This window comes from Dendropsophus ebraccatus, chromosome 7, assembly GCF_027789765.1.
Source record: "Dendropsophus ebraccatus isolate aDenEbr1 chromosome 7, aDenEbr1.pat, whole genome shotgun sequence".
Classification (NCBI taxonomy): domain Eukaryota; kingdom Metazoa; phylum Chordata; class Amphibia; order Anura; family Hylidae; genus Dendropsophus; species Dendropsophus ebraccatus.
In genome coordinates this window covers 93456036-93476544 of record NC_091460.1, presented here as the reverse complement: position 1 = coordinate 93476544, position 20509 = coordinate 93456036, and the positions used below count along the sequence as shown (strand labels likewise).

Below are 20509 nucleotides of genomic sequence, written 5' to 3'. Positions count from 1 at the left end.
CTCCCAGCTCGTAAAAAATGTGTATAACTTTATTAGACGTGCATCTTAAAAAAAACAAACAAGCTAATAAAAACATCTGCGCCGACACGTTGCGAGGTTTCCCCTCTTAATCATGGCAGTTAAATCAATGTAATAATAACTTTTATAGGCAAGATGCAAATCTCCATATCTCGGACCGCCTCTCGGGCGTCACCTGTCCGAAATGAAGGTCACATGACTTACAGAGGTAAGAGGAAAAACATAAACTGGATCATGTCAAATCAATAAATTTAATATATATATATATAGTATAAATCAGATTTCAAATTTAAACCTTTAGGGTAACGAGTATCTAAGTACAAAATCCAGTAGGCCTCCCTTTTTCTTAAAATCTGCACCCAATCACCTCCTCGTGATGGTTTGTTAACCCTTTCCAGGGCACAGATAGAGGCCCGTTGTATCCCTGTATCTCTGTAACATTCACTAAAATGTCTGGACAGTCCTGAAACAGATTTGTTGGTGTTTGACGCACTGTGTGCACGAATGTCCGCTATGTGTTCACTAAAACGTGTCTTTAACATCCTCTTAGTTGACCCAACATATTGTAGCTTACACAGTGTGCATTCTGCCACATAGATGATGTAAGTGGTGGCACAATTGATAAAGGATTTTATGCTTAATGAATGTCCAGTACTATATGATGAAATTGAGAGTTGTTTTTTAGTTGTAAATTTGCAGAGGGGACATCTTTGTCCTCGGCATTTGTGGAATCTTATTGTTGTGAGCCAGTTCGTGTTATTTCTGGGAACATTAGTGATATTAAAGGGGTAGTGCGGCGGTAAAGAATTATTGACAGAATAACACACTTCACAAAGTTATACAACTTTGTAATGTATGTTATGTCTGTGAATGGCCCCCTTCCCCGTGTCCCACCCCCCCCACCCGTGTACCCGTAAGTGTGGTGCGCTATACATACCTGTCACGTGCCGACTCGTCTCCGATCTTCAGTCTGCGATGTCGTCTTCGGACGGCCCGGCCGAATCCCTCCGAGCTTCCTGAGTGCCGGCCGCCCTCTTCAGCGTCATCGGCTGCTCAGCCGCGATTGGATGAGCATAACTGTGCTCAGCCAATCGCGGCTGAGCATCTGATGACGCTGACTACCATTAGATAATCACATAAGGTTCTGTCATAATTGCTATATTTATATAAGTGATATTTAGGGGCCACTATAGCAATTTCATGTGGTATGCTCGGGTAAAGAGCGACCACATCACATGAAAGCCATGCCCCTCCCTCCACACGTAGTAGATGTTCAGTCGCTGCCAACAGGCTTTTACTATCTCTAATAAAACCTATGGTCCTTTTAGCTAGTGGTTGAAGGTATTCATCTGCCCATTTACAAAGGCGCTCTAAGAGAGATCCGAAGCCCGCCGCAATAGGGCGGAATGGAGGGGGGAAAACTTACAAACATAGAAAAACTGAGAAACTTACAAACATAGTGGATACAGCAGTTGAACTAAATATTCTAAATCCCAAACAGCAACGTTATCTCATCCCTCAGTACCCTGTCTTAGCCATTTTCCATGCACTTCCGAAGACGCACAAGGGGGTTTTCCCCCCTCCATTCCGCCCTATTGCGGCGGGCATCGGATCTCTCTTAGAGCACCTTTGTAAATGGGCAGATGAATTCCTTCAACCACTAGCTAAAAGGACCATAGGTTTTATTAGAGATAGTAAAAGCCTGTTGGTAGCAATTGAACATCTACCACGTATGGAGGGGCATGGCATTCATGTGATGTGGTCTATCTTTACCCGAGCATACCACATGAAATTGCTATAGTGGCCCTTAACCCCTTTGTGCTGCAGCTAGTTTGGACCTTAATGACCAGGCTAATCTTTCAAAATCTCACTTTATGCGCTTATAGCTCAGTGATGCTTTAATGTATGCTAGCGATTCTGAGATTGTTTTTTCGTCACATATGGTACTTTATGTAAGTGGCAAAATTTGGTCACTACTTCGTGCGTTTTTTTGTGAAAAACATCAAAATATCATGAAAAATTTAAAAAATTAGCATTTTATGAACTTTGAAATTCTCTGCTTCTAAATAAAGAAAGCCGTAGCACATAAATTAGTTACTAAGTCACATTACCAATATGTCTTCTTTAATCTGGCATAATTTGGTAAACATAGTTTACTTTTTTAGGGTGTTAGGGGGGTTAGAAATTTATCATCAAATTATCACATTTTCGTGAAAGTTTCCAAAACTGATTTTTTTTAGGGTCAAGTTCTTTTTTTTAAATGGATTTAGAAGTCTGGTATCCTGAAAACCCCCATAAGTGACCCCATTTTGGAAACTAGACACCTTAAAGAATTAATCTAGGGGTATAATGAGCATTTTGACCCTACAGGGGCTTGAGGAAAGTATTCACAATTAGGCCGTAAAAAATTGGAAAACTTAAATTTTCCAATAATATATACGTTTAGATTAAAGTTTCTCATTTTCAAAAGGAACATGAGAGAAAAAGCACCCCAAAATCTGTAACGCAGGTTCTCTTGAGTACTACGGTACCCCATATGAGTGCTTAAACCAATGTAAACCAATGGCTCAGAATGAAGGGAGCGCCAATTAGCTTTTTCAATGCAGATTTTGCTGAAGAAGTTTCTGAGCGCCAGGTGCATTTGCAGTGTCTCTGTAATGTCAGCAGAGAGAAAAAAACCCCATAAGTCACCCCATTTTGAAAAGTACACCCCTCAAAGAATTCATTTTGGTGTGTCGTGACCATTTTGACCCCACAGGTGTTAGAGGAAAGTATTCAATATTAGACAGTAAAAATGAAAAACTCAAATTCTTCCAATAATATGTTCTTTTAGCTTGAAATTTCTCAATTTCACGAGGAACAGGAGAGAAAGTTCACCCCTAAATCTTTAACGCAGGTTCTCCTGACTAGAACGGTACCCCATATGTTGGCATAATCCACTGTATGGGCACACAGTGGGGCTCAGAAGGGAAGGAGCGCCAATAAGCATTTTCAGAGCAGATTTTGCTGAAGAAGTTTCTGAGCGCCAGGTGCGTTTGCAGAGCCCCTGTAGTGTCAGCAGAATAGAATCCCCCCAAAAGTCACCCCATTTTGGAAAGTACGCCACTCAAAGAATTCATCTTGGGGTGTGGTGACCATTTTGACCCCACAGGTATTAGAGGAAAGTATTAAAAATTGGCCAGTAAAAGTGAAAAACTCGAATTTTTCCAATAATATGATGGTTTAGTTAAAAATTTCTCAATTTTACGAGGAATGGGAGAGAAAACGTACCCCAAAATCTGTAACACAGGTTCTCCTGAGTATATGTGGGCATAAACCACTGTATGGGCACACAGCAGGGCTCAGAAGGGAAGGAGTGCCAATTTACTGGAGCAAAACCGCAGCTAGTAATAACTATTAGAATAGCGCAGTTACTAAAATAAAATTTAAAAAATTAGATTACAGGTAATCTGGAGGTGGTTACGGACAGTCTGGGGGTGGTTACAGGTAATCTGGGTTGGATACGGACAACATGGGGTGGTTACGGGCAACCTGCTGTGGTTACGGGCAACATGGGGTTGTTACGGGCAATGTGGGGTGGTACGGATAAACTGAAGTGCTTATAGGTAATCTGGGGTGGGTACCTGTAATCTGGCGTGGTTACCGCAATCTGGAGGGGGTCATTGGCAATTTGCGGTGGTCAGAGGCGACGTGGCGTGGTCAGAGGCAACGTGGCGTGGTCAGAGGCAACGTGGCGTGGTTACGGGCAAACTGGGGGGCTTATGTGCAACCTGGGGGGGGGATACTGGCAATCTGGGATTGTTACAGATAAAATGAAGTGCTTTTAGGTAATCTGGGGTGGGTGCATGTAATTTGGGGTGGTTACGGGCAATCTGGGGTGATTATGGACAATCTGGAGGGGGTCACTGGCAATTTGGGGTGGTTATGGGCAACGTGCGGTGGTTACGGGCAACGTGCTTAGGTTACGGGTGATTTGGGAGTAAACTGCAATCATTACTATAACAAAAAGTGTGGACGGAGACTAACACTTTATCCCCTGTCACCAATCATTTATGGTGACAGGGGATAAAAAGTGCTGATCAGCACATGGCACAAGCGATCAGCGGTATATAGTATATACTGCTGATCGCTTGTACCGGGACCCCACAGGGGGGTCCCCGATCACTGCCCCATGCTCTCCGCTACCTCCGGTGGCGGAGAGCATGGGACTTTGATTCATTTTTATTTTCTAGACATAGTCTGTTCACAGCGATGGCGGCGGCCATCTTGGATCTGATCGGCCATCTTGGGTCTGATCTGGGGTCTGATGAAAGGCGGCGGCGGCACCGGTAAACCCCGTTACCGACCTATAACGTTAATAGCGGTGATCGTTGGTACCGGGGGGGGGGGGTTGGGAGGGGGGGTACCTCCGGTAGCTGGGGGGATGGGGCCGCTATCTTATTCTCTGCCATCGCCGTAAAAGCTGATGGCAGCAGAATAAGGCCCCTTAGTGACCGCCGTAAAAAGCCGTATCGGTGGTAACTAAGGGGTTAAATAACACTTATATAAATATAGCAATTATGACAAAACCTTATGTGATTATCTAATAATGGTAATTGAATTTTTGCATACCAATAATTTTTTTTCTTTTGGAGATTGCTTCTTTCTACAAACCAATGATTACCCGATGGGTGCATGCTTCTCGCCTTCACTAGCTAACATATTCATGGCTTATTGGGAGGAGGTCGTCCTGTTCAGTACCTGTAATCTGTACAGAGAATTTATTCTCTGTTACGGCAGGTTTATAGATGACCTCCTCCTGGTCCTGGTCCTGGTCTGGCGTGGGGGCGAGAAGCATGCTTTGGAATTTGTAAAATACATTAATGGTAACACTCTAAATTTTTAAAATTCACTCACCAATTTGATCCGGTGTCCATTGTATTTTTGGATCTTAAATTATGTCTGAACAATGGACAGATTACTACTTGCCTGTATAGGAAACCCTCATCGGGTAATGAATGGTGTATTACAGGCAAGCAGTAGTCACCCTAACCATGTCACTAGAAACCTGCCGGTGGGTGAGTTCATTAGAACTCGCAGAAACTGCTCCACAGATGCCTACTATGAGGAAGCGGCCAAGGAACTCACCGCCAGGCGTAAGGTGAGGGGTTATAGCACTCCAATCATTGAAAGAGCACGACGGGTGGCAGAGTCACATGATAGATCATACCATCTAGAAGATAGAGGGGCACGTAGGACTTATACAAATAATGACAACCAGAATGTGAGTGGTGTCCACAAGTCTAGGGATAACCAGCTAACATTCATAACAACATATAGTCCTCAATTTAGAGAAATAAGTAATATTGTAAAGAAATACATCCCCATGTTATTTCAGGATCATAAATGTAACTTGGTTTGCATTTCCAGGGAAATACATAGTGCTTGAAGAGAGCGCCCCTTTACCAGTGACTTCCAGAGCGCCTCTTTACCAGTGACTTCCTTTTAAGAGAAACTTTAATCCTGGGTGCCGTCTCTTTAAGAGCGACTTGGGTCGCATCCCTTTAAGAACGACATGGGTCCCTTTAAGTCCGACCTGTGTCCCTTCGCTTTTAAAGGGACCCAGGTCGCTCTTTAAGGGACTCAGGTCGCTCTTAAAGGGACCCAGGTCGCTCTTAAAGGGACCCAGGTCGCTCTTAAAGGGACCCAGGTCGCTCTTAAAGGGACCCAGGTCGCTCTTAAAAGGACCCAGGTCGCTCTTAAAGGGACCCAGGTCGCTCTTAAAGGGACCCAGGTCGCTCTTAAAATGTCCCAGGTCGCTCTTAAAGGGACCCATTTCGCTCTTAAAGGGACCCAGGTCGCTTAACCCCTTAACGACATCGGGCGTTAATTCACGCCCTCGCAGCCTGGTACTTAATGCACCAGGGCGTAAATTTACGCCCGATGTTTCCCCGCTCGCTGTGTGTTCGCACACAGCGATCGGGGAAGATGGCCTGCTATAATGTATAGCAAGCCATCTCTGCTCGTCGGCACGGGGGGTGATTAACACCCCCCCCCCCCCCCCCCCGGCCCATCATGGCGATCTAACAGTTAAATAGTGTCCGGCCGGGTTCTGCACCCCTCAGCTAGGTAGCTGAGGGGTGCAGAACAGGTGTGTGTGGTGCAGGTGTACCATGCTCACCTGATCCTGGCCTCCGGAACGAAGATTCGCGGTCCCGCGCGTCCTCTTCTCCTCGTTGCCGCCACTTCCGGGTTCGTTCGGTCTTCGTCGGGAATCTTCGGCTCTTCGGGCTTTTCCGTTGCCCCCATCTTCGGCCATCTCCGCCAGCTCCATTCTACTGCCCCCTAGCGGCTGATCAGTGTATATTATACACTGATCATTTGCTTTGGTGTAAAAAGTTTTTTTTTTTTTTCAAATTTTTTTCTTTTCTTTTTATTTGCCCTAACGCCGCTGAGTGCTGATCAGCATTGCACATAAGTGCGCCGCTGATCAGCAACTCCTCCTTTTTGGCGTAGGGGCGTTTTTCCCCCCTATATCATACCGCCACTGTCTGCTGATAAGTGCCGCACATAAGTGCGGCATTTATCAGCAGCTTCTTTTTTGTGTAGGTATATTATTTCTTACTGTCAAAAAAAAAACGTAAAAAAACACTACACTACACCACACTACACAAAATAAAGTTTTACACTACACCAGAACACATTTACATACCCCATATACCAATCCCTGTATAAAGATTGCCCCCAGGGTGTTTTCGGCGTCGGACGCATACGTTATTATTGCCTCCGACACCGAAACAGCCAGTGAGGATGAATGGGTGGATCCTTCTTTCCTCCATTCATCCTCATCCTCCTCATCATCCAGTGACGTGTCTGGGGGGTAGCGTAGCGTACGCTGCCCCCCAGACACGTCTTTTCCGCCAGTACCGTCCCAATAAGAGATGACGGTATGGCGTTAAATTCTACAGTACCTCAGGGTACACTTACAGATTTAGTGTACGTGCACACTGCGGAATGGCGAAGGATAACCCTTTGTGCATTCCACAGCTGTCACCCACCGGCGGACTGATGCAGGCGAGTGTCTCCACCCATGTCATAGACTTCATTCTATGCACTGGCGGATTCCATCGTCCATCCAAAGAATGAACACATTGGGCGGAGAGCGGAATCCGCCCGTGCATAGAATGAAGTCCATGGCACGGACGGAGACGCACGCCTGCATCAGTCTGCCAATGGGTGCCAGCTGCGGAATGCGTGAAGGGATATCTGTTGCGATTCCGCAGTGTGCACGTACCCTTAGAGTGTATGAAGGAAGGGACACCCGAATCCTGCATACCCCCCCCCCCATCCTCGGAGTTAGTGGGAAGATCGTTTGGGAACTGATCTTCCCACTGCTGGATAAAGGTTACCACCTGTACGGGGATAACTTTTATACCAGCACCCCCTCTTCTGGTCCCTCGCTGCCCGAGCTACTGTAGCTTGCCGCACAATCTGAAAATATCAGAGGCAGTAATAGAGCCCTAATATTTAGCAGCCATGGAGCGGACCCAGCGCTTCTGGATATGAAGGACCCCGTATCGCACCAGGAAAACATTTTCCAGGTGACGTCCCCCACACTGAAAAACAGCAGACCCCAGAAGAAGTGCAGAGTGTGGTGTAACAGGGGGATCAGGAAGGACACCATTTTCCAGTGTGACGCCTGTCCTGATCACCCCGGCCTCTGCATACTGGATCGCTTCAAGGCATACTACACGTCACTGGGGTTCACATTATCTAAATTCTGTCCCTTATTCCTATTTCAGGGGTCACGTTGATCCGGGAATTATTCTGATCGCCATTATTTTTTCCCAGTGATGAGGCTACTGTTGTCTACCTCACAAGGGTTTTTTGCCTTCCTCTGGATCAATACAGGTTGAATTTGATGGACACCTGTCGTTTTCAACCTTATAAACTAATAATTGGCCTAATACCCCCAAATAAATTAGAATTGTCCCTTTTCCCCAGCTAAATAGGTATGGCCGCCATTCCCATTAGAGGATGCTATGATGCAATTACAAAGCCTCTGTGCAGCCAGGACAGTAGAAACCCCCCACAAGTGACCCCATTCTGGAAACTACACCCCATAAGGAATCTAACAAGGGGGGCAGCAGGGATATGGGACATTTGGGACGTGAAAATGAAAAAAATATATATTTTTTATTTTCCTGGCACATGTTCGACAAATTTGCCCGTCACTAGTGGGGTCCATATGCTCACTGCACCCCTTTTTAGATTCCTTATGGGGTGTAGTTTCCATAATGGGGTCACTTGTGGGGGGTTTCTACTGTTCTGGCAGCACAGGTGCTTTGTAATTGCGACATGGCCTCCATCCTCCATTCCAGCCTCTAAATGGCGCTCTGTCCCTTTGGTGGCTTGCCCTGTGCCCATATGGCACATTATGCCCACATGTGGGGAATTTTCGTACTCAGAGGAAATTACTCTACACGTTTTGTGTTCATTTTCTTTTTTAACCTCTTGTGGAAATGGGAAAACTCAAGGGGCTAGACCAACATTTAGAGTAAAAAATGCTTAATTTTTACACTAAATCATTGATCTTGTCTTGATTTTTTCATTTTTACAAGGGGTTAAAAGATAAAAAAAAACACAAAATGTGTAGAGCAATTTCCCCTGAGTACGAAAATACCCCACATGTGGACATAAAGCGCCATGCGGGTGCAGGGTAAGCCTCCAAAGGGAAGGAGCACCATTTGGTTTTTGGAGGCTGGATTTGGAATGGAATGGATTTCGGGGGCCATGTTGCATTTAAATGGCCCCTGTGTTGCCAAGACCATTAAAACCCCCCACAAGTGACCCCATTATGGAAACTACACCCCTTAGGGAATGTAACAAGGGGTGTAGTGAGCATATGGACCCCACTGGTGACGGGCACAAATGTGGAACAATGTGGCGTGAAAATGAAATATTACATTTTTTATACTATAATGTTGGTTTAGCCTTGAATTTTTCATTTTCACAAGGGGTTAAAAGAGAAAAAAACACACAAAATGTGTAGAGCAATTTCCCCCGAGTCTGTAAATACCCTACATGTGGACATAAAGCGCCATGTGGGCGCAGGGCAAGCCCTGGATTTTGGAGGCTGGATTCGGCCAGAATGGATGATGAACGCCATGTCGCATTTACAGAGCCCTCGTGCTGCCAAAACAATGGAAACCCCCCACAAGTGACCCCATTCTGGAAACTACACCCCTCAAGGAATCTAACAAGCGTTGCAGTGAGGATATGGACCCCTTGATGACGGGCACATTTGTGCCGTGAAAGTGAAAAAATGAAAAATTTCCCTTTCACGTAACATTGTTCCACATTTGTGCCCGTCACGAGTGGGGTCCATATGCTCACTGCACCCCTTGTTAGATTCCTTAAGGGGTGTAGTTTCCAGAATGGGGTCACTTGTGGGGGGTTTCAAGTGTCTTGGCAGCACGAGGGCTCTGTAAATGCGACATGGCCCTTGAAATCCATTCCAGTAAAATCCAGCTTGCAAAGGCCAATTGGCGCTTCTTCCCTTTGGAGGCTCGTCCTGTGCCCGCTTGGCACTTTATGTCCACATGTGGGGTATTCCTGTACTCGGGAGAAACTGCGCTACACGCTTTGTGTTTTTTTTTTTCTTTTTATCCCATTGTGAAAATGAAAAATTGAAGGCTAGAACAACGTTATAGTGTAAAAAATAAATTTTTCTTTTTTCACGCCATATTGTTCGGAAAATCTGTGAAGCACCTGTGGGGTCCAGATGCTCACCGCACCCCTTGTTACATTCCTTGAGGGGTCTAGTTTTCTAAATGGTGTCCCTTTAGGGGTGTTTATGTTTTGGCACCCCAGAGCCTCTGCCAACCTTAAGTGGTACAGTCAGAAATGACCAAATATAACTGAGCCATTGAAATTCACTAGGCGCTCCTTTGTATCTGAGGCTTGTGGTTCCGTCAAACAATGCATTAGGGCCACATATGAGGTATTTCTATAAACTGCAGAAACGGGGCAATCGATATTGGGGTGAATTTCTCTGGTAATAAGTTTATAAATATGAAAAATATTGGATTACAATAAAATCTCTGCACAGAAAATTAAAATTTTCAAATTTCTTACACACTTAGCTTTTATTTCTGTGACTCTCCAAAAGGGTTAAAACACTTTCTGGATGTTCTTTTGCAGAGTTTGGGGGGTGCAGTTTCTGAAATGGGGTGCTTTGTGGGGCTTTCTAACATACAGGCCCCTCAAATACACTTTAACAGGTCCCTAAAAATATCTGATTTTGAAATTTTACTGAACATTTGGAAATTTGGAACATTTGGAAATTTTGCTCTTAAAGAGACCCAGGTCTCTTTTAAAGGGACATATTTCGCTCTTAAAGGGACCCAGGTCGCTCTTAAAGGGACCCAGGTCGCTCTTAAAAGGACCCATTTTGCTCTTAACAGGAACATATTTCGCTCTTAAAGGGACCCATTTTGCTCTTAAAGGGACCCAGGTCGCTTTTAAAGGGACATTTCACTCTTGAAGGGACATATTTCGCTCTTAAAGGGACCCAGGCCGCTCTTAAAGGGACCCAGGTCGCTCTTAAAGAGACCCAGGTCCCTCTAGCGACATGGGTCTCTTTAAGAGCGACATGGGTCCCATACCTTTTGGAGTGACTTGGGTCCCTTTAAGAGCAACATGCGTCCCGTCCCTTTAAGAGCGACTTGGATCCCTTTAAGAGCTACATGGGACCATTTAAGAGCGACTTGGGTCCCTTCCTTTTAAGAGCGACTTGGGTCCCTTCCTTTTAAGAGCGACTTGGGTCCCGCCCCTTTAAGAGCGACTTGGGTCCCTTTAAGAACGACTTGTGTCCCTTTTAAGAGTGATCTGGGTACTTATAATGGTAAAGTTCATTGCTCGGTTACCATGACAATCTTACTCATGTCAGTGAGACAAAATCGTTAAGGACCTTCCATATATTACATCTTCTATTGGCCAATAGTGGACATGTGACTGTGGATGTTGTGCTACATGCCTGACGAGACCTTAGAGTTCCTATTGGCTGCTATATTTCAGCTATTTGCATATGTGCTGTGATTGGCTGTTAGCGGTTAGAGTGTGGCCATTATTTGCAATGGGCCATTATTTTGTATGGGAAATTCGGGGTCTTTAAACGTAAATTTTTTTAAAAACGACAAATCCGATCGAAACGGAAAATAGATAGTACATAACACACCGCCGAGGGCTTTGAAACGCAGTTTGAACGGAGTGTCTGCGCAAAGCGGTTCGGTCTGTATTACGCGCAGAAAAATAGCTGGAAGAAGAAGAAACGGAAGAAGAATACGGATTACAATATAGTGCTTTTCAAGCACTATACAAAAATACTTTCATCAGGAGTGAGATGTGTTGCCAAAAGGGGGAAAACCCTAGGCAACATGTTGTCCCCAAGTAACCTTAATATCACTAATATTCCCAGAAATAACACGAACTGGCTCACAACAATAGGATTCCACAAATGCGGAGGACAAAGCTGTCCCCTCTGCAAATTTACAACTAAAAAAACAACTCAATTACATCATATAGTACTGGACATTCATTTAGCATAAAATCCTTTATCAATTGTGCCACCACTTACGTCATCTATGTGGCAGAATGCACACTGTGTAAGCTACAACTAAGAGGATGTTAAAGACAAGTTTTAGTGAACACATAGCGGACATTCGTGCACACAGTGCGTCAAACACCAACAAGTCTTTCAGGACTGTCCAGACATTTTAGTGAATGTCATGGAGGAGATACAACGGGCCTCTCTATCTGTGCCCTGGAAAGGGTTAACAAACGATCACGAGGAGGTGATTGGGTGCAGATTTTAAGAAAAAGGGAGGCCTACTGGATTTTGTACTTAGATACTCGTTACCCTAAAGGTTTAAATTTGAAATCTGATTTATACGATATATATTAAATGTATTGATTTGACATGATCCAGTTTATGTTTTTCCTCTTACCTCTGTAAGTAAGTCATGTGACAGGTGACGCCCGAGAGGCGTTCCGAGATATGGAGATTTGCATCTTACCTATTAGGCTGCGTTCACACTATGTATTTTTCAGTCAGTATATTTCAGTCAGTATTGCAACCAAAACCAGGAGTGGATTAAAAACACAGAAAGACTCTGTCCACACAATGTTGAAATTGAGTGGATGGCCGCCATATAACAGTAAATGACTGCCATTATTTCAATATAACAGCCGTTGTTCTAAAATAACAGCAAATATTTGCCATTAAATGGCAGCCATCCTCTCAATTTCATCATTGTTTGAACAGATCCTTTCTGTGTTTTTAATCCACTCCTCGTTTTGGTTGCAATATGAGGACCACAATACTGACTGAAATATATGTAGTGTGAACCCAGCCTTCAAGTGTATTACATTGATTTAACTGCCATGATTAAGAGGGGAAACCTCGCAACGCATCGGCGCTGATGTTTTTATTAGCTTGTTTGTTATTTTAAGATGCACATCTAATAAAGGTATACACATTTTTTACGGAGCTGGGAGCCACCATTTTCTTTACTGAAGTCTACATACGGGAAACGGCCCGCAATACTGCTCTACGTGCTCCAGGCCTGGGGAATTACAGCGGCACACATATACTGCATTTGGTGAGCTGACTCTCTTCTTTTGCTCATTTGAAACAAAGTTATTTACCCTAATTTTTGAAAAGGTGGCAATAATTTTTGCGTTTCGTGTGACATTATGTCAAATTTGCCTTTTTCCTCTTTTTTTTTTTTTGTGTTCCGATACACACAAAGGAAATACTAACTTACTAACTTCCTCCCAACTACCCCCCCCCCTCTCTGTATCACAATAAAGAAAGAAAATCAAAATATTGTCTACCCCCTGACCCCACTATTTTTCAGGGTATGGGTGCCTTTTACATATGATATGCTACTTTAAAGTGACTCTGTTACCATAATCTGACCCCCCCCCCCCCAAACTGCTCGTACCTTCAGATAGCTACTTTTAATCCAAGATCTGTCCTGGGGATCCGTTTGGCAGGTGATGCAGTTATTGTCCTAAAAAACAACTTTTGCACTTGCAGCCCTGAATCAAACGCCCGTGGCCTAGATCTTGTATGCATTAGGCTGGCACAACCTCTGTCCCTCCTCCCCGCCCTCCTCATCATTAGGAATGCTCCAGGCAGATTTTCTACTATTCATCACCTGTGTCAGCAGGGCACATGGGCTGTATCGTTAAGGCACCTGTGCAATGTTCAGACAGGAGAAAATTTTCTAGGGGTATTCCTAATGCTGAAGAGTGTGGGGAGTAGGGACGGATGGGATGTGCAAAATTAGGGCACAGATACTTCAAGCCACAGCCGTTTGACACAGGGCTGCCAGTTTAAAGGTTGTTTTTTAGGACAATAACTGCATCACCTGCCGAACGGACCCCAGGACAGATCTTGGATTAAAAGCAGCTATCTGAAGATACAAGTGGTTTGGCGGGGACAGATTGTGGGTACAGGGTCACTTTAAAGTCCTTCTGCATCAAGCCATGCCGCTGTATCGGATAAACTCCGCGGAATTCCATCTGCTGTTCGCGTGCAAGGCCGCGCGCCTTTCAGCCGGCTCCATAGACTCCATTCTATGGGCCGGCGTATTCCGCTATCCGCCGAAAGAAGTGAAATGAGTAGGAAGTAATCTGCCTGGAGCATTCCTAATGATGAGGAGGGTGGGGAGGAAGGATAGAGAGGGTGTGCCAGCCTAATGCATATACAAATGTAAGCCCCGGCCGTTAGACGCAGCGCTGAAGGATTAAAAGTTGTTTTTATGACAATAACTGCATCCCCTGCCGAACAGAAGGACAGATCTTGGATTAAAAGCAGCTATCTGAAGGTACAAGTGGTTTGGGGGGGGTCAGATTGTGGGTACAGAGTCGCTTTAACTATCATAGTCCTGAGAGGGGAACCCGGTGGAAGCAATTTCAATGGATGTGGATTTACGCCTGGTTGTTAAGGGGTTAATTGACTACTGGCTTTTTCTTCGCATGTTCACATTTTTTATTCAAAAGCATGATGGTTTAGATAGGGCAGCCTAACTTGTTTTATTTTTTCCCTTAAAGACATGCCTTCGAGTGCCCCCATTGATATACCGGATGCTAAGAAAAGAACAAAAAAGAAAAAACGTTGCAGGGCGACTGATAGCTTCACTGGAAGGTTTGAAGGTTTGTTTCTCATGTTTACCTTCCCCAGCGCTGTTGAAGGACTATTGAGTTCTGTCAAACACATAAATTTACCTTCAGCTGATATATATATAGCCCCTATATATTAAAATTCTGAGGATATATATCTAGACAAATTCACACATACATATTAAACTGCTAAATCATACAAAGTGATGGCTGTGTTCGCAAGACCTTACAATCTTACAGTGCTTATTTAAATGCCTTTACTGTGGGGTAATTGTTATAATAGCGGGAACTAGGGCACAGGGTCTCATCTCTCAACCTGACGAACTTTTGACACTACGCATATCTTAGTCCCGCAACTTGCTGGCAGCCTCAGAATGGAGGTTGCAGGAGCTGATGAGGCACATTTCCTATGTTCGGTTCTTAAACCCTATCTGCTCCTGTGCTGATAACCTCCGACCTCCATTCTGAGGCTGCTGGCAAGTTGTGGGACTCTGGTGTGTGTCCATGGTTTGTCAGTGCAGGAAGATAGTAAGGTAGAATGTTGTGTTCTGGTCTTTAAAGGGATACTCCGGCAAAAATCTTTTTCCCAGTGATTGAAACACATTACAGAGTTATATAACTTTGTAATATGCTTCAATCACCTATCTGCCCCCCTTCCCTATTTTCCCCCCTCAACCTCCTACCTGGAAGGGAAGTAAACTCATTTTTACCTAATGACTGTTGACCCCAGGTTTTTCTGTGGCAGCCATTTTGTGACAATGACATCATCAAGAGGGAAACTTGTTTAAGCCCTGTTAGGCCAGCCTCCCTTTGTTAAATTAGTCAGGTTGCTTAGCTCTAATTGGCTGAGCAAGCTGTAAGCCATCTAACAGTTCTACAGAGTCAGTTAGACATCACAGGAGGCTAAGTGCATCATGGGAAAGCCCAAACCAGGAAGTGAAGAAAAAAATGAAGTCACCAACTGAAGCTTCAGTTCAGTTGTTTTTTTTCTCTCCTCACCTTCACGACGGCACCACAGGAGTTAACTCTAGCCCTAGGGACAGGAAAAGCACAGCACGAGAGGTTAAAAGCCCCTCCCCTTCCCACTAACACCAGTGCTTTTCCTGTCCCTGTAAGGGCAGGCACGAAAGGTGGGGGATCCGCCGTGAAGGTGAGGAAGACCCACAAGCAAGAAGATTTTTCATACTCCCCAGTCTGGATCGATCGGAGTTCAGCACCCTTCCTCCCTCCCCGGTCGGCTGGTGGATCCTTGGAGGTCCTGGGGTGGAGGATGGCCTGGAGTCCATGCCATCCTCGGAGTGACCGGATGCGCAGGGGACCTGGTTCGGCCAGCTCCCGGGGCAGGCGCGCGTTCCGGAGGACCCTGGCAGGCTTGCGGCCTAGTATCGGGGCTGCAGGGCCAACCTCCGGCTTGATCCGGCATACCGGAAGTGATGCCGGGGTCCGCGTCAATGGCGTGCGTAGTGACGTAGAACGCCCTGACTTCACTCAACGGAAGGTGGGCCTTCCGACTCACAGCAGCTGCGGCGGCAGAATTGAAAAGGAGCCCGCGCTGCGGGTTGCCGTCTGATGTCTGCGTCTGAGAACCAGTATGGAGTCTGGTGCATCCTCTGCCTCCGCTGCCACAGTGAAGCCTCAAAATCCGGGGGTAAGTGTGCCGAGGTTATTACTTCCAGCCACACTAGGAGTAGCTATAATAAGCCACTTAGTACCATGATTCTGGGTAGCCTGACAGGTATCATGTTCATGTCTATTTTAGGGGAAGGAAGACCCACAAAAGGAGAAAGAGAAAGCTAAGGCTCCTCCTCCAGTCAGAAAATGTGGAAACTGTTCAGCGCGGCTCTCTTCCACGTGTAAAAAGAATATCTGCCTGGGGTGTATAGCCGAACTAATGAAGGATGAAAGATCATCTTTTATGACCGAAATCAGACAGATGATGCGAGATGAGATCAAAGCCACTCTGCTGCGGGCCGTGTCTCTGCACCTATAGTCCCTACTACAGAGGCTCCAGTCACCTCTTAAAGCCTCTGAGACAGCAGCTCCTATAGTAATCCCCAGCTTATACCTGTTACTGCTCCTCCACCGCCAGCTTCGGTCATTTCCACTGTACCTACTGTAGCAGATCCTCTACCAGATCTAAGAGACGTAGAACCATGTTATCAGGGTCTGAATATGAATCTGGCGAACTATCCGAGCCTATAGCCATAAGTTCAGACGAAGCTGAAGTAAAAGAGGAAATTAGGAAATAATTTTTTCAATCAGACCGTACCAATACATTGTTACACACAGTAAAGGCCCTATTCCACCAACAGAGAACAGGTCATAAAGGACAGACTGGATTTCTCCTCTTTTTTTCAAATCCACTCCTGAGTTTTGCTTCAAATATTTGGCAGAGAATCTTTCGTCAGATCTGTGGAATAGGGCCTTAAGACACACCTTAGGTGTAGAGGAAGTACAGGAAGAGGTGTCTGCTAAAGATAAATTGTTTGCTGGCTTAAAAACTAAAGATAAACTTGTGTTTCCTATCCATGAGACATAACAGGACCTTATACTAAAAGAATGGAAGGATCCTGAGAAAAGGCTTGTGATTTCTGGGGAGATCAGATGACGTCTACCCTTCAAGGAGGACGACATGGAATCATGGAATGAAATACCTATGATTAATGCCCATTTAGCAAAGGTAACAAAGAAAACTATTCTATCCTTTGAGGACTCTGCCCAGCTGAAAGATCCTATGGATCGTAAGGCGGAGGTGCTACTTAGAAAATCTTGGGAGACTGTGTCCTTTTCATTAAAAGACAATATAGCGGCTACATGTGTAGCCAGGGCTATGCATGTGTGGATTGAGCAGGTAGAAACCCACGTCAGAGAAAATACGTCCAGGGAAAAAAATCATAGACTCTCTCCCTATACTTAAAGATGCAGCAGCCTTCTTAGCAGATGCTTCTGTAGAGAATATTAAAGCTGCAGCAAAAGGAGGTGCATTGACAAATTTGGCCCGTATAGCCCTTTGGCTTAAAAATTGGACTGGCGACAATATGTCTAAGACTAAACTCTGTAGTATTCCCTTTGAGGGAAAATGTGTTTGGTGGGACCCTAGAGAAAATCTGCGAGAAATCTTCAGACAGAAAGAAAGCTATTCCAGAAGATAAGACCCCTAAAAAAGAGCCATAGAAAAGACCCTGGACTCAGGAACAACCCAGAGGCAAAGGGAAAGGGGGGCGTTGGAGTTGCCCCAAGGGAGGCCGTAGTAAGAATATTTTTTACAACGCCAAGGCCTCACAACATAAGCCATGACATAGTTCCGGTCGGGGGGAGACTGGCCGACCATCTAGAAGCTTGGGAGAATTTTACACAGATCTCCTGGTTCCTAAATATTATCAGAGAAGGATACAAGATAGAGTTTACCCAGCCTCCTCCCAGAAAATTTCATATCTCAGCTTCTTCAAACAAAACTAACAAAAAGTGTAAGAAAACTAATTTCTGCCTAAGTAGTGGCCCCTGTACCAGTGACAGAACTTGGGAAAGGACACTACTCAAATCTCTTTTTGGTGAAGAAACCAAACGGGTCCTTCAGATTGATAATAAATCTGAAACCCTTGAGCAGATTCATAAAGTACAGGCGTTTCAAGATGGAGTCTGTGAAGTCAACAACTCCACTTAAAAATAAAGACGCAATGATGGCATCAATTGACCGATGCATACTATCACGTACCGATCCATGCCTCATCCCAGAAGTTCCTGAGGTTCGCAATTCGATTGTGCAGTAAAGTTCAACATTTCCAATTTAGAGCACTTCCCTTTGGGATCTCATCTGCTCCCCGTGTTTTCTCATGTGTAATGGGAGAGGTAATATCCTTTCTCCACTTACAGGGAATTAGTATTGGGGCATATCTGGATGATCTTCTTTTGATTGCAGACACATCAGACAGACTCCTCCAGGACTTGGAGATGACTGCAAAGCTCCTTCAGTCTCTAGGATGATTAATCAACAGCCAGAAGTCGGACCTTACTCCAGACTTCCAGAAGGTATTTCTGGTATTTTTTATTGTTAAATTCAAACAGGCATATGTCTTTTCTTCCCACAGATAAGAGATCGGCTCTAATAGAAAAGATTAGACTCTTTCGGGAAAAGTAAACCTGTCGGATTCGTGAAGCAATGTCCATCCTGGGATCTATGACAGCTTGTATCCCGGCAGTACCTTGGAGCCAGGCCCGCTTGAGAATTTTACAATCTCAGATTCTCTCTACTTGGAATCATCAAGAATCAGGTTTGAACCAAAAAGTTAATTTATCTTCTCAGGTACAACAGTCACTGAACTGGTGGTTAGACGAGAAGAATCTGACGGAGGGTGTCGTTTGGAATCCTTCTCCCAAGATCATAACAACAGACGCAAGTCAGGTCGGTTGGGGAGCACAGCTGGACTCGACGCTAGTACAGGGCCGATGGAGTTCAGACATAGCAAGCAGATCATCCAACTACAGAGAACTGATGGAAGTATGGATGACTCTACAACACATGGAGGACCTCCTGAGCGGCAGTCATGTCCACATTCTATCCGACAATATTACCACGGTAGCCCATCTCCAACAGCAGGGAAGCTCAAAGTGGAAATCCTACCAGGGAATGTCTCAAAAGATATTTCTCTGGGCAGAGCAGAAGATTCTCTCTCTCACAGCCACCCACCTCAAGGGTTCCGAGAACACTCAGGCGGACTACCTCAGCAGGCACTCAGTACTCCCAGGAGAATGGTGTCTGAAGGACGAGGTCTTCAACATACTAACCCGTCGGTGGGGTTACCAGCAAGTAGACCTCTTCGCAACAAGGAAAAACAGGAAAGTAGATCTCTTTTTCTCCTTGAATCCAAAGGACAGTCCTCTGGGAGTGGATGCACTGGTACAACCATGGGAATACAATCTAGTGTATGCATTCCCTCCAATACCACTTATTCCCAGAACACTTCAGAAGATTCTCTCAGAAGAAGCAAAGGTTATCCTCCTGGTACCATATTGGCCAAGAAGAGGCTGGTTCGGTCTGCTAAAACACCTAGCATTAGAACCTCCAGTTCTTCTCCCATTAGATCAGGATCTGCTTCACCAGGGCCCTCTACACCATCCGGATCTCCTAAACCTGAAGTTGTCAGCCTGGATCCTGAGAGGACGATGCTCCGAAGCCGGGGCCTGTCAGAGAAGGTAATTTCCATCATACAAGGAAGCAGGAAGCCAGTTACCAACAAGATTTACCTGAAGGTCTGGAAGGTATTCTTGGCCTGGTGTCCTAATCCACCAGATTTTGTGAGTGAACCTAATATTGCTTCTATCTTGGATTTTCTTCAAGCTGGACTCGACAATGGTCTTAAACCCGCTACCCTAAAAGTACAGGTGGCAGCTCTATCAGCGATATACGACCACAATATTTCAGAACACAGATGGATCAGGAAGTTAATGAGAAGTGCGGCCAGACAAAAACCCACAATCAGGAATATTCATCCTCCTTGGGACCTCAACATTGTCCTAGAGGGTTTAACTTGCTCTCCCTTCGAACCCATTGCGGAGGCCGCTATCAAGTTCTTGTCCTTCAAAGCAGCATTTTTAGTTGCTATCGTTTCAGCTAGGAGAGTTGGGGAAATACAGAGAAATTCCACACCCTTGATGTCAGACGTACAATATTACAATATCTGGAAACTTGCGCTTCCTGGAGGAAAGATCAAGCTTTATTTATCCAATTCCAGGAGAAAAAGGGAAAAAAGTGTCTAAGAAAGTTCTAGCTGGATTAGAAACACTATCGAAGAGACTTACAGATTACAGAACTGACCTTCTCCTATCCAGTTAAAGGCTCATTCAACTAGAGCTATATCCACCACATGGGCGGAGAGAGCCAGCGCCTCAATTGAACAGATATGCCGAGCAGCAACTTGGTCTTCTCCGAAAACGTTCATGAGGCACTATCGACTGCAGCTGCAGAGGAACAAAGACCTAGCCTTCGGCAGGAAGGTTTTTCAGGCTGTAGTCCCACCCTAAGGTAAATAGTTGGTATTTCTCCTGTGGTGCTGTCGTGAAGGTGAGGAGAGAAAATGGTATTAGTCTTACCGGTAAGACTGTTTCTCCGAACCTTCACGACGGCACCAACACCCCACCCTATACTGTGTATGGAATATATATATATATTTATATAACACAACAATCACTGAACTCAGAGAGAACAGTGAAAAATTCCAATGGAGTACTCATTTATGAGTCTCCATTGATTGTCCCATACAAAATTTGAATATGCAAAAAAGGGGTCCGTGGAGCCTCAGTTACGAGTCTCAAAACACGGGAA

The 20509-nt window shown here is 45.0% G+C and overlaps 1 protein-coding gene across 3 annotated transcripts in view; it reads left to right on the top strand.

Annotated features, from left to right (window-relative positions):
- Positions 1-20509, top strand: part of MKNK2 (MAPK interacting serine/threonine kinase 2) — a 310400-nt gene that overhangs the window by 139592 nt on the left and 150299 nt on the right. For all 3 annotated transcript variants that reach the window (XM_069977913.1, XM_069977914.1, XM_069977912.1), the window contains one exon: positions 14119-14220. In XM_069977913.1, coding sequence (XP_069834014.1) covers positions 14119-14220 — 102 coding nt within the window. The remainder of the gene's footprint in view (positions 1-14118; positions 14221-20509) is intronic.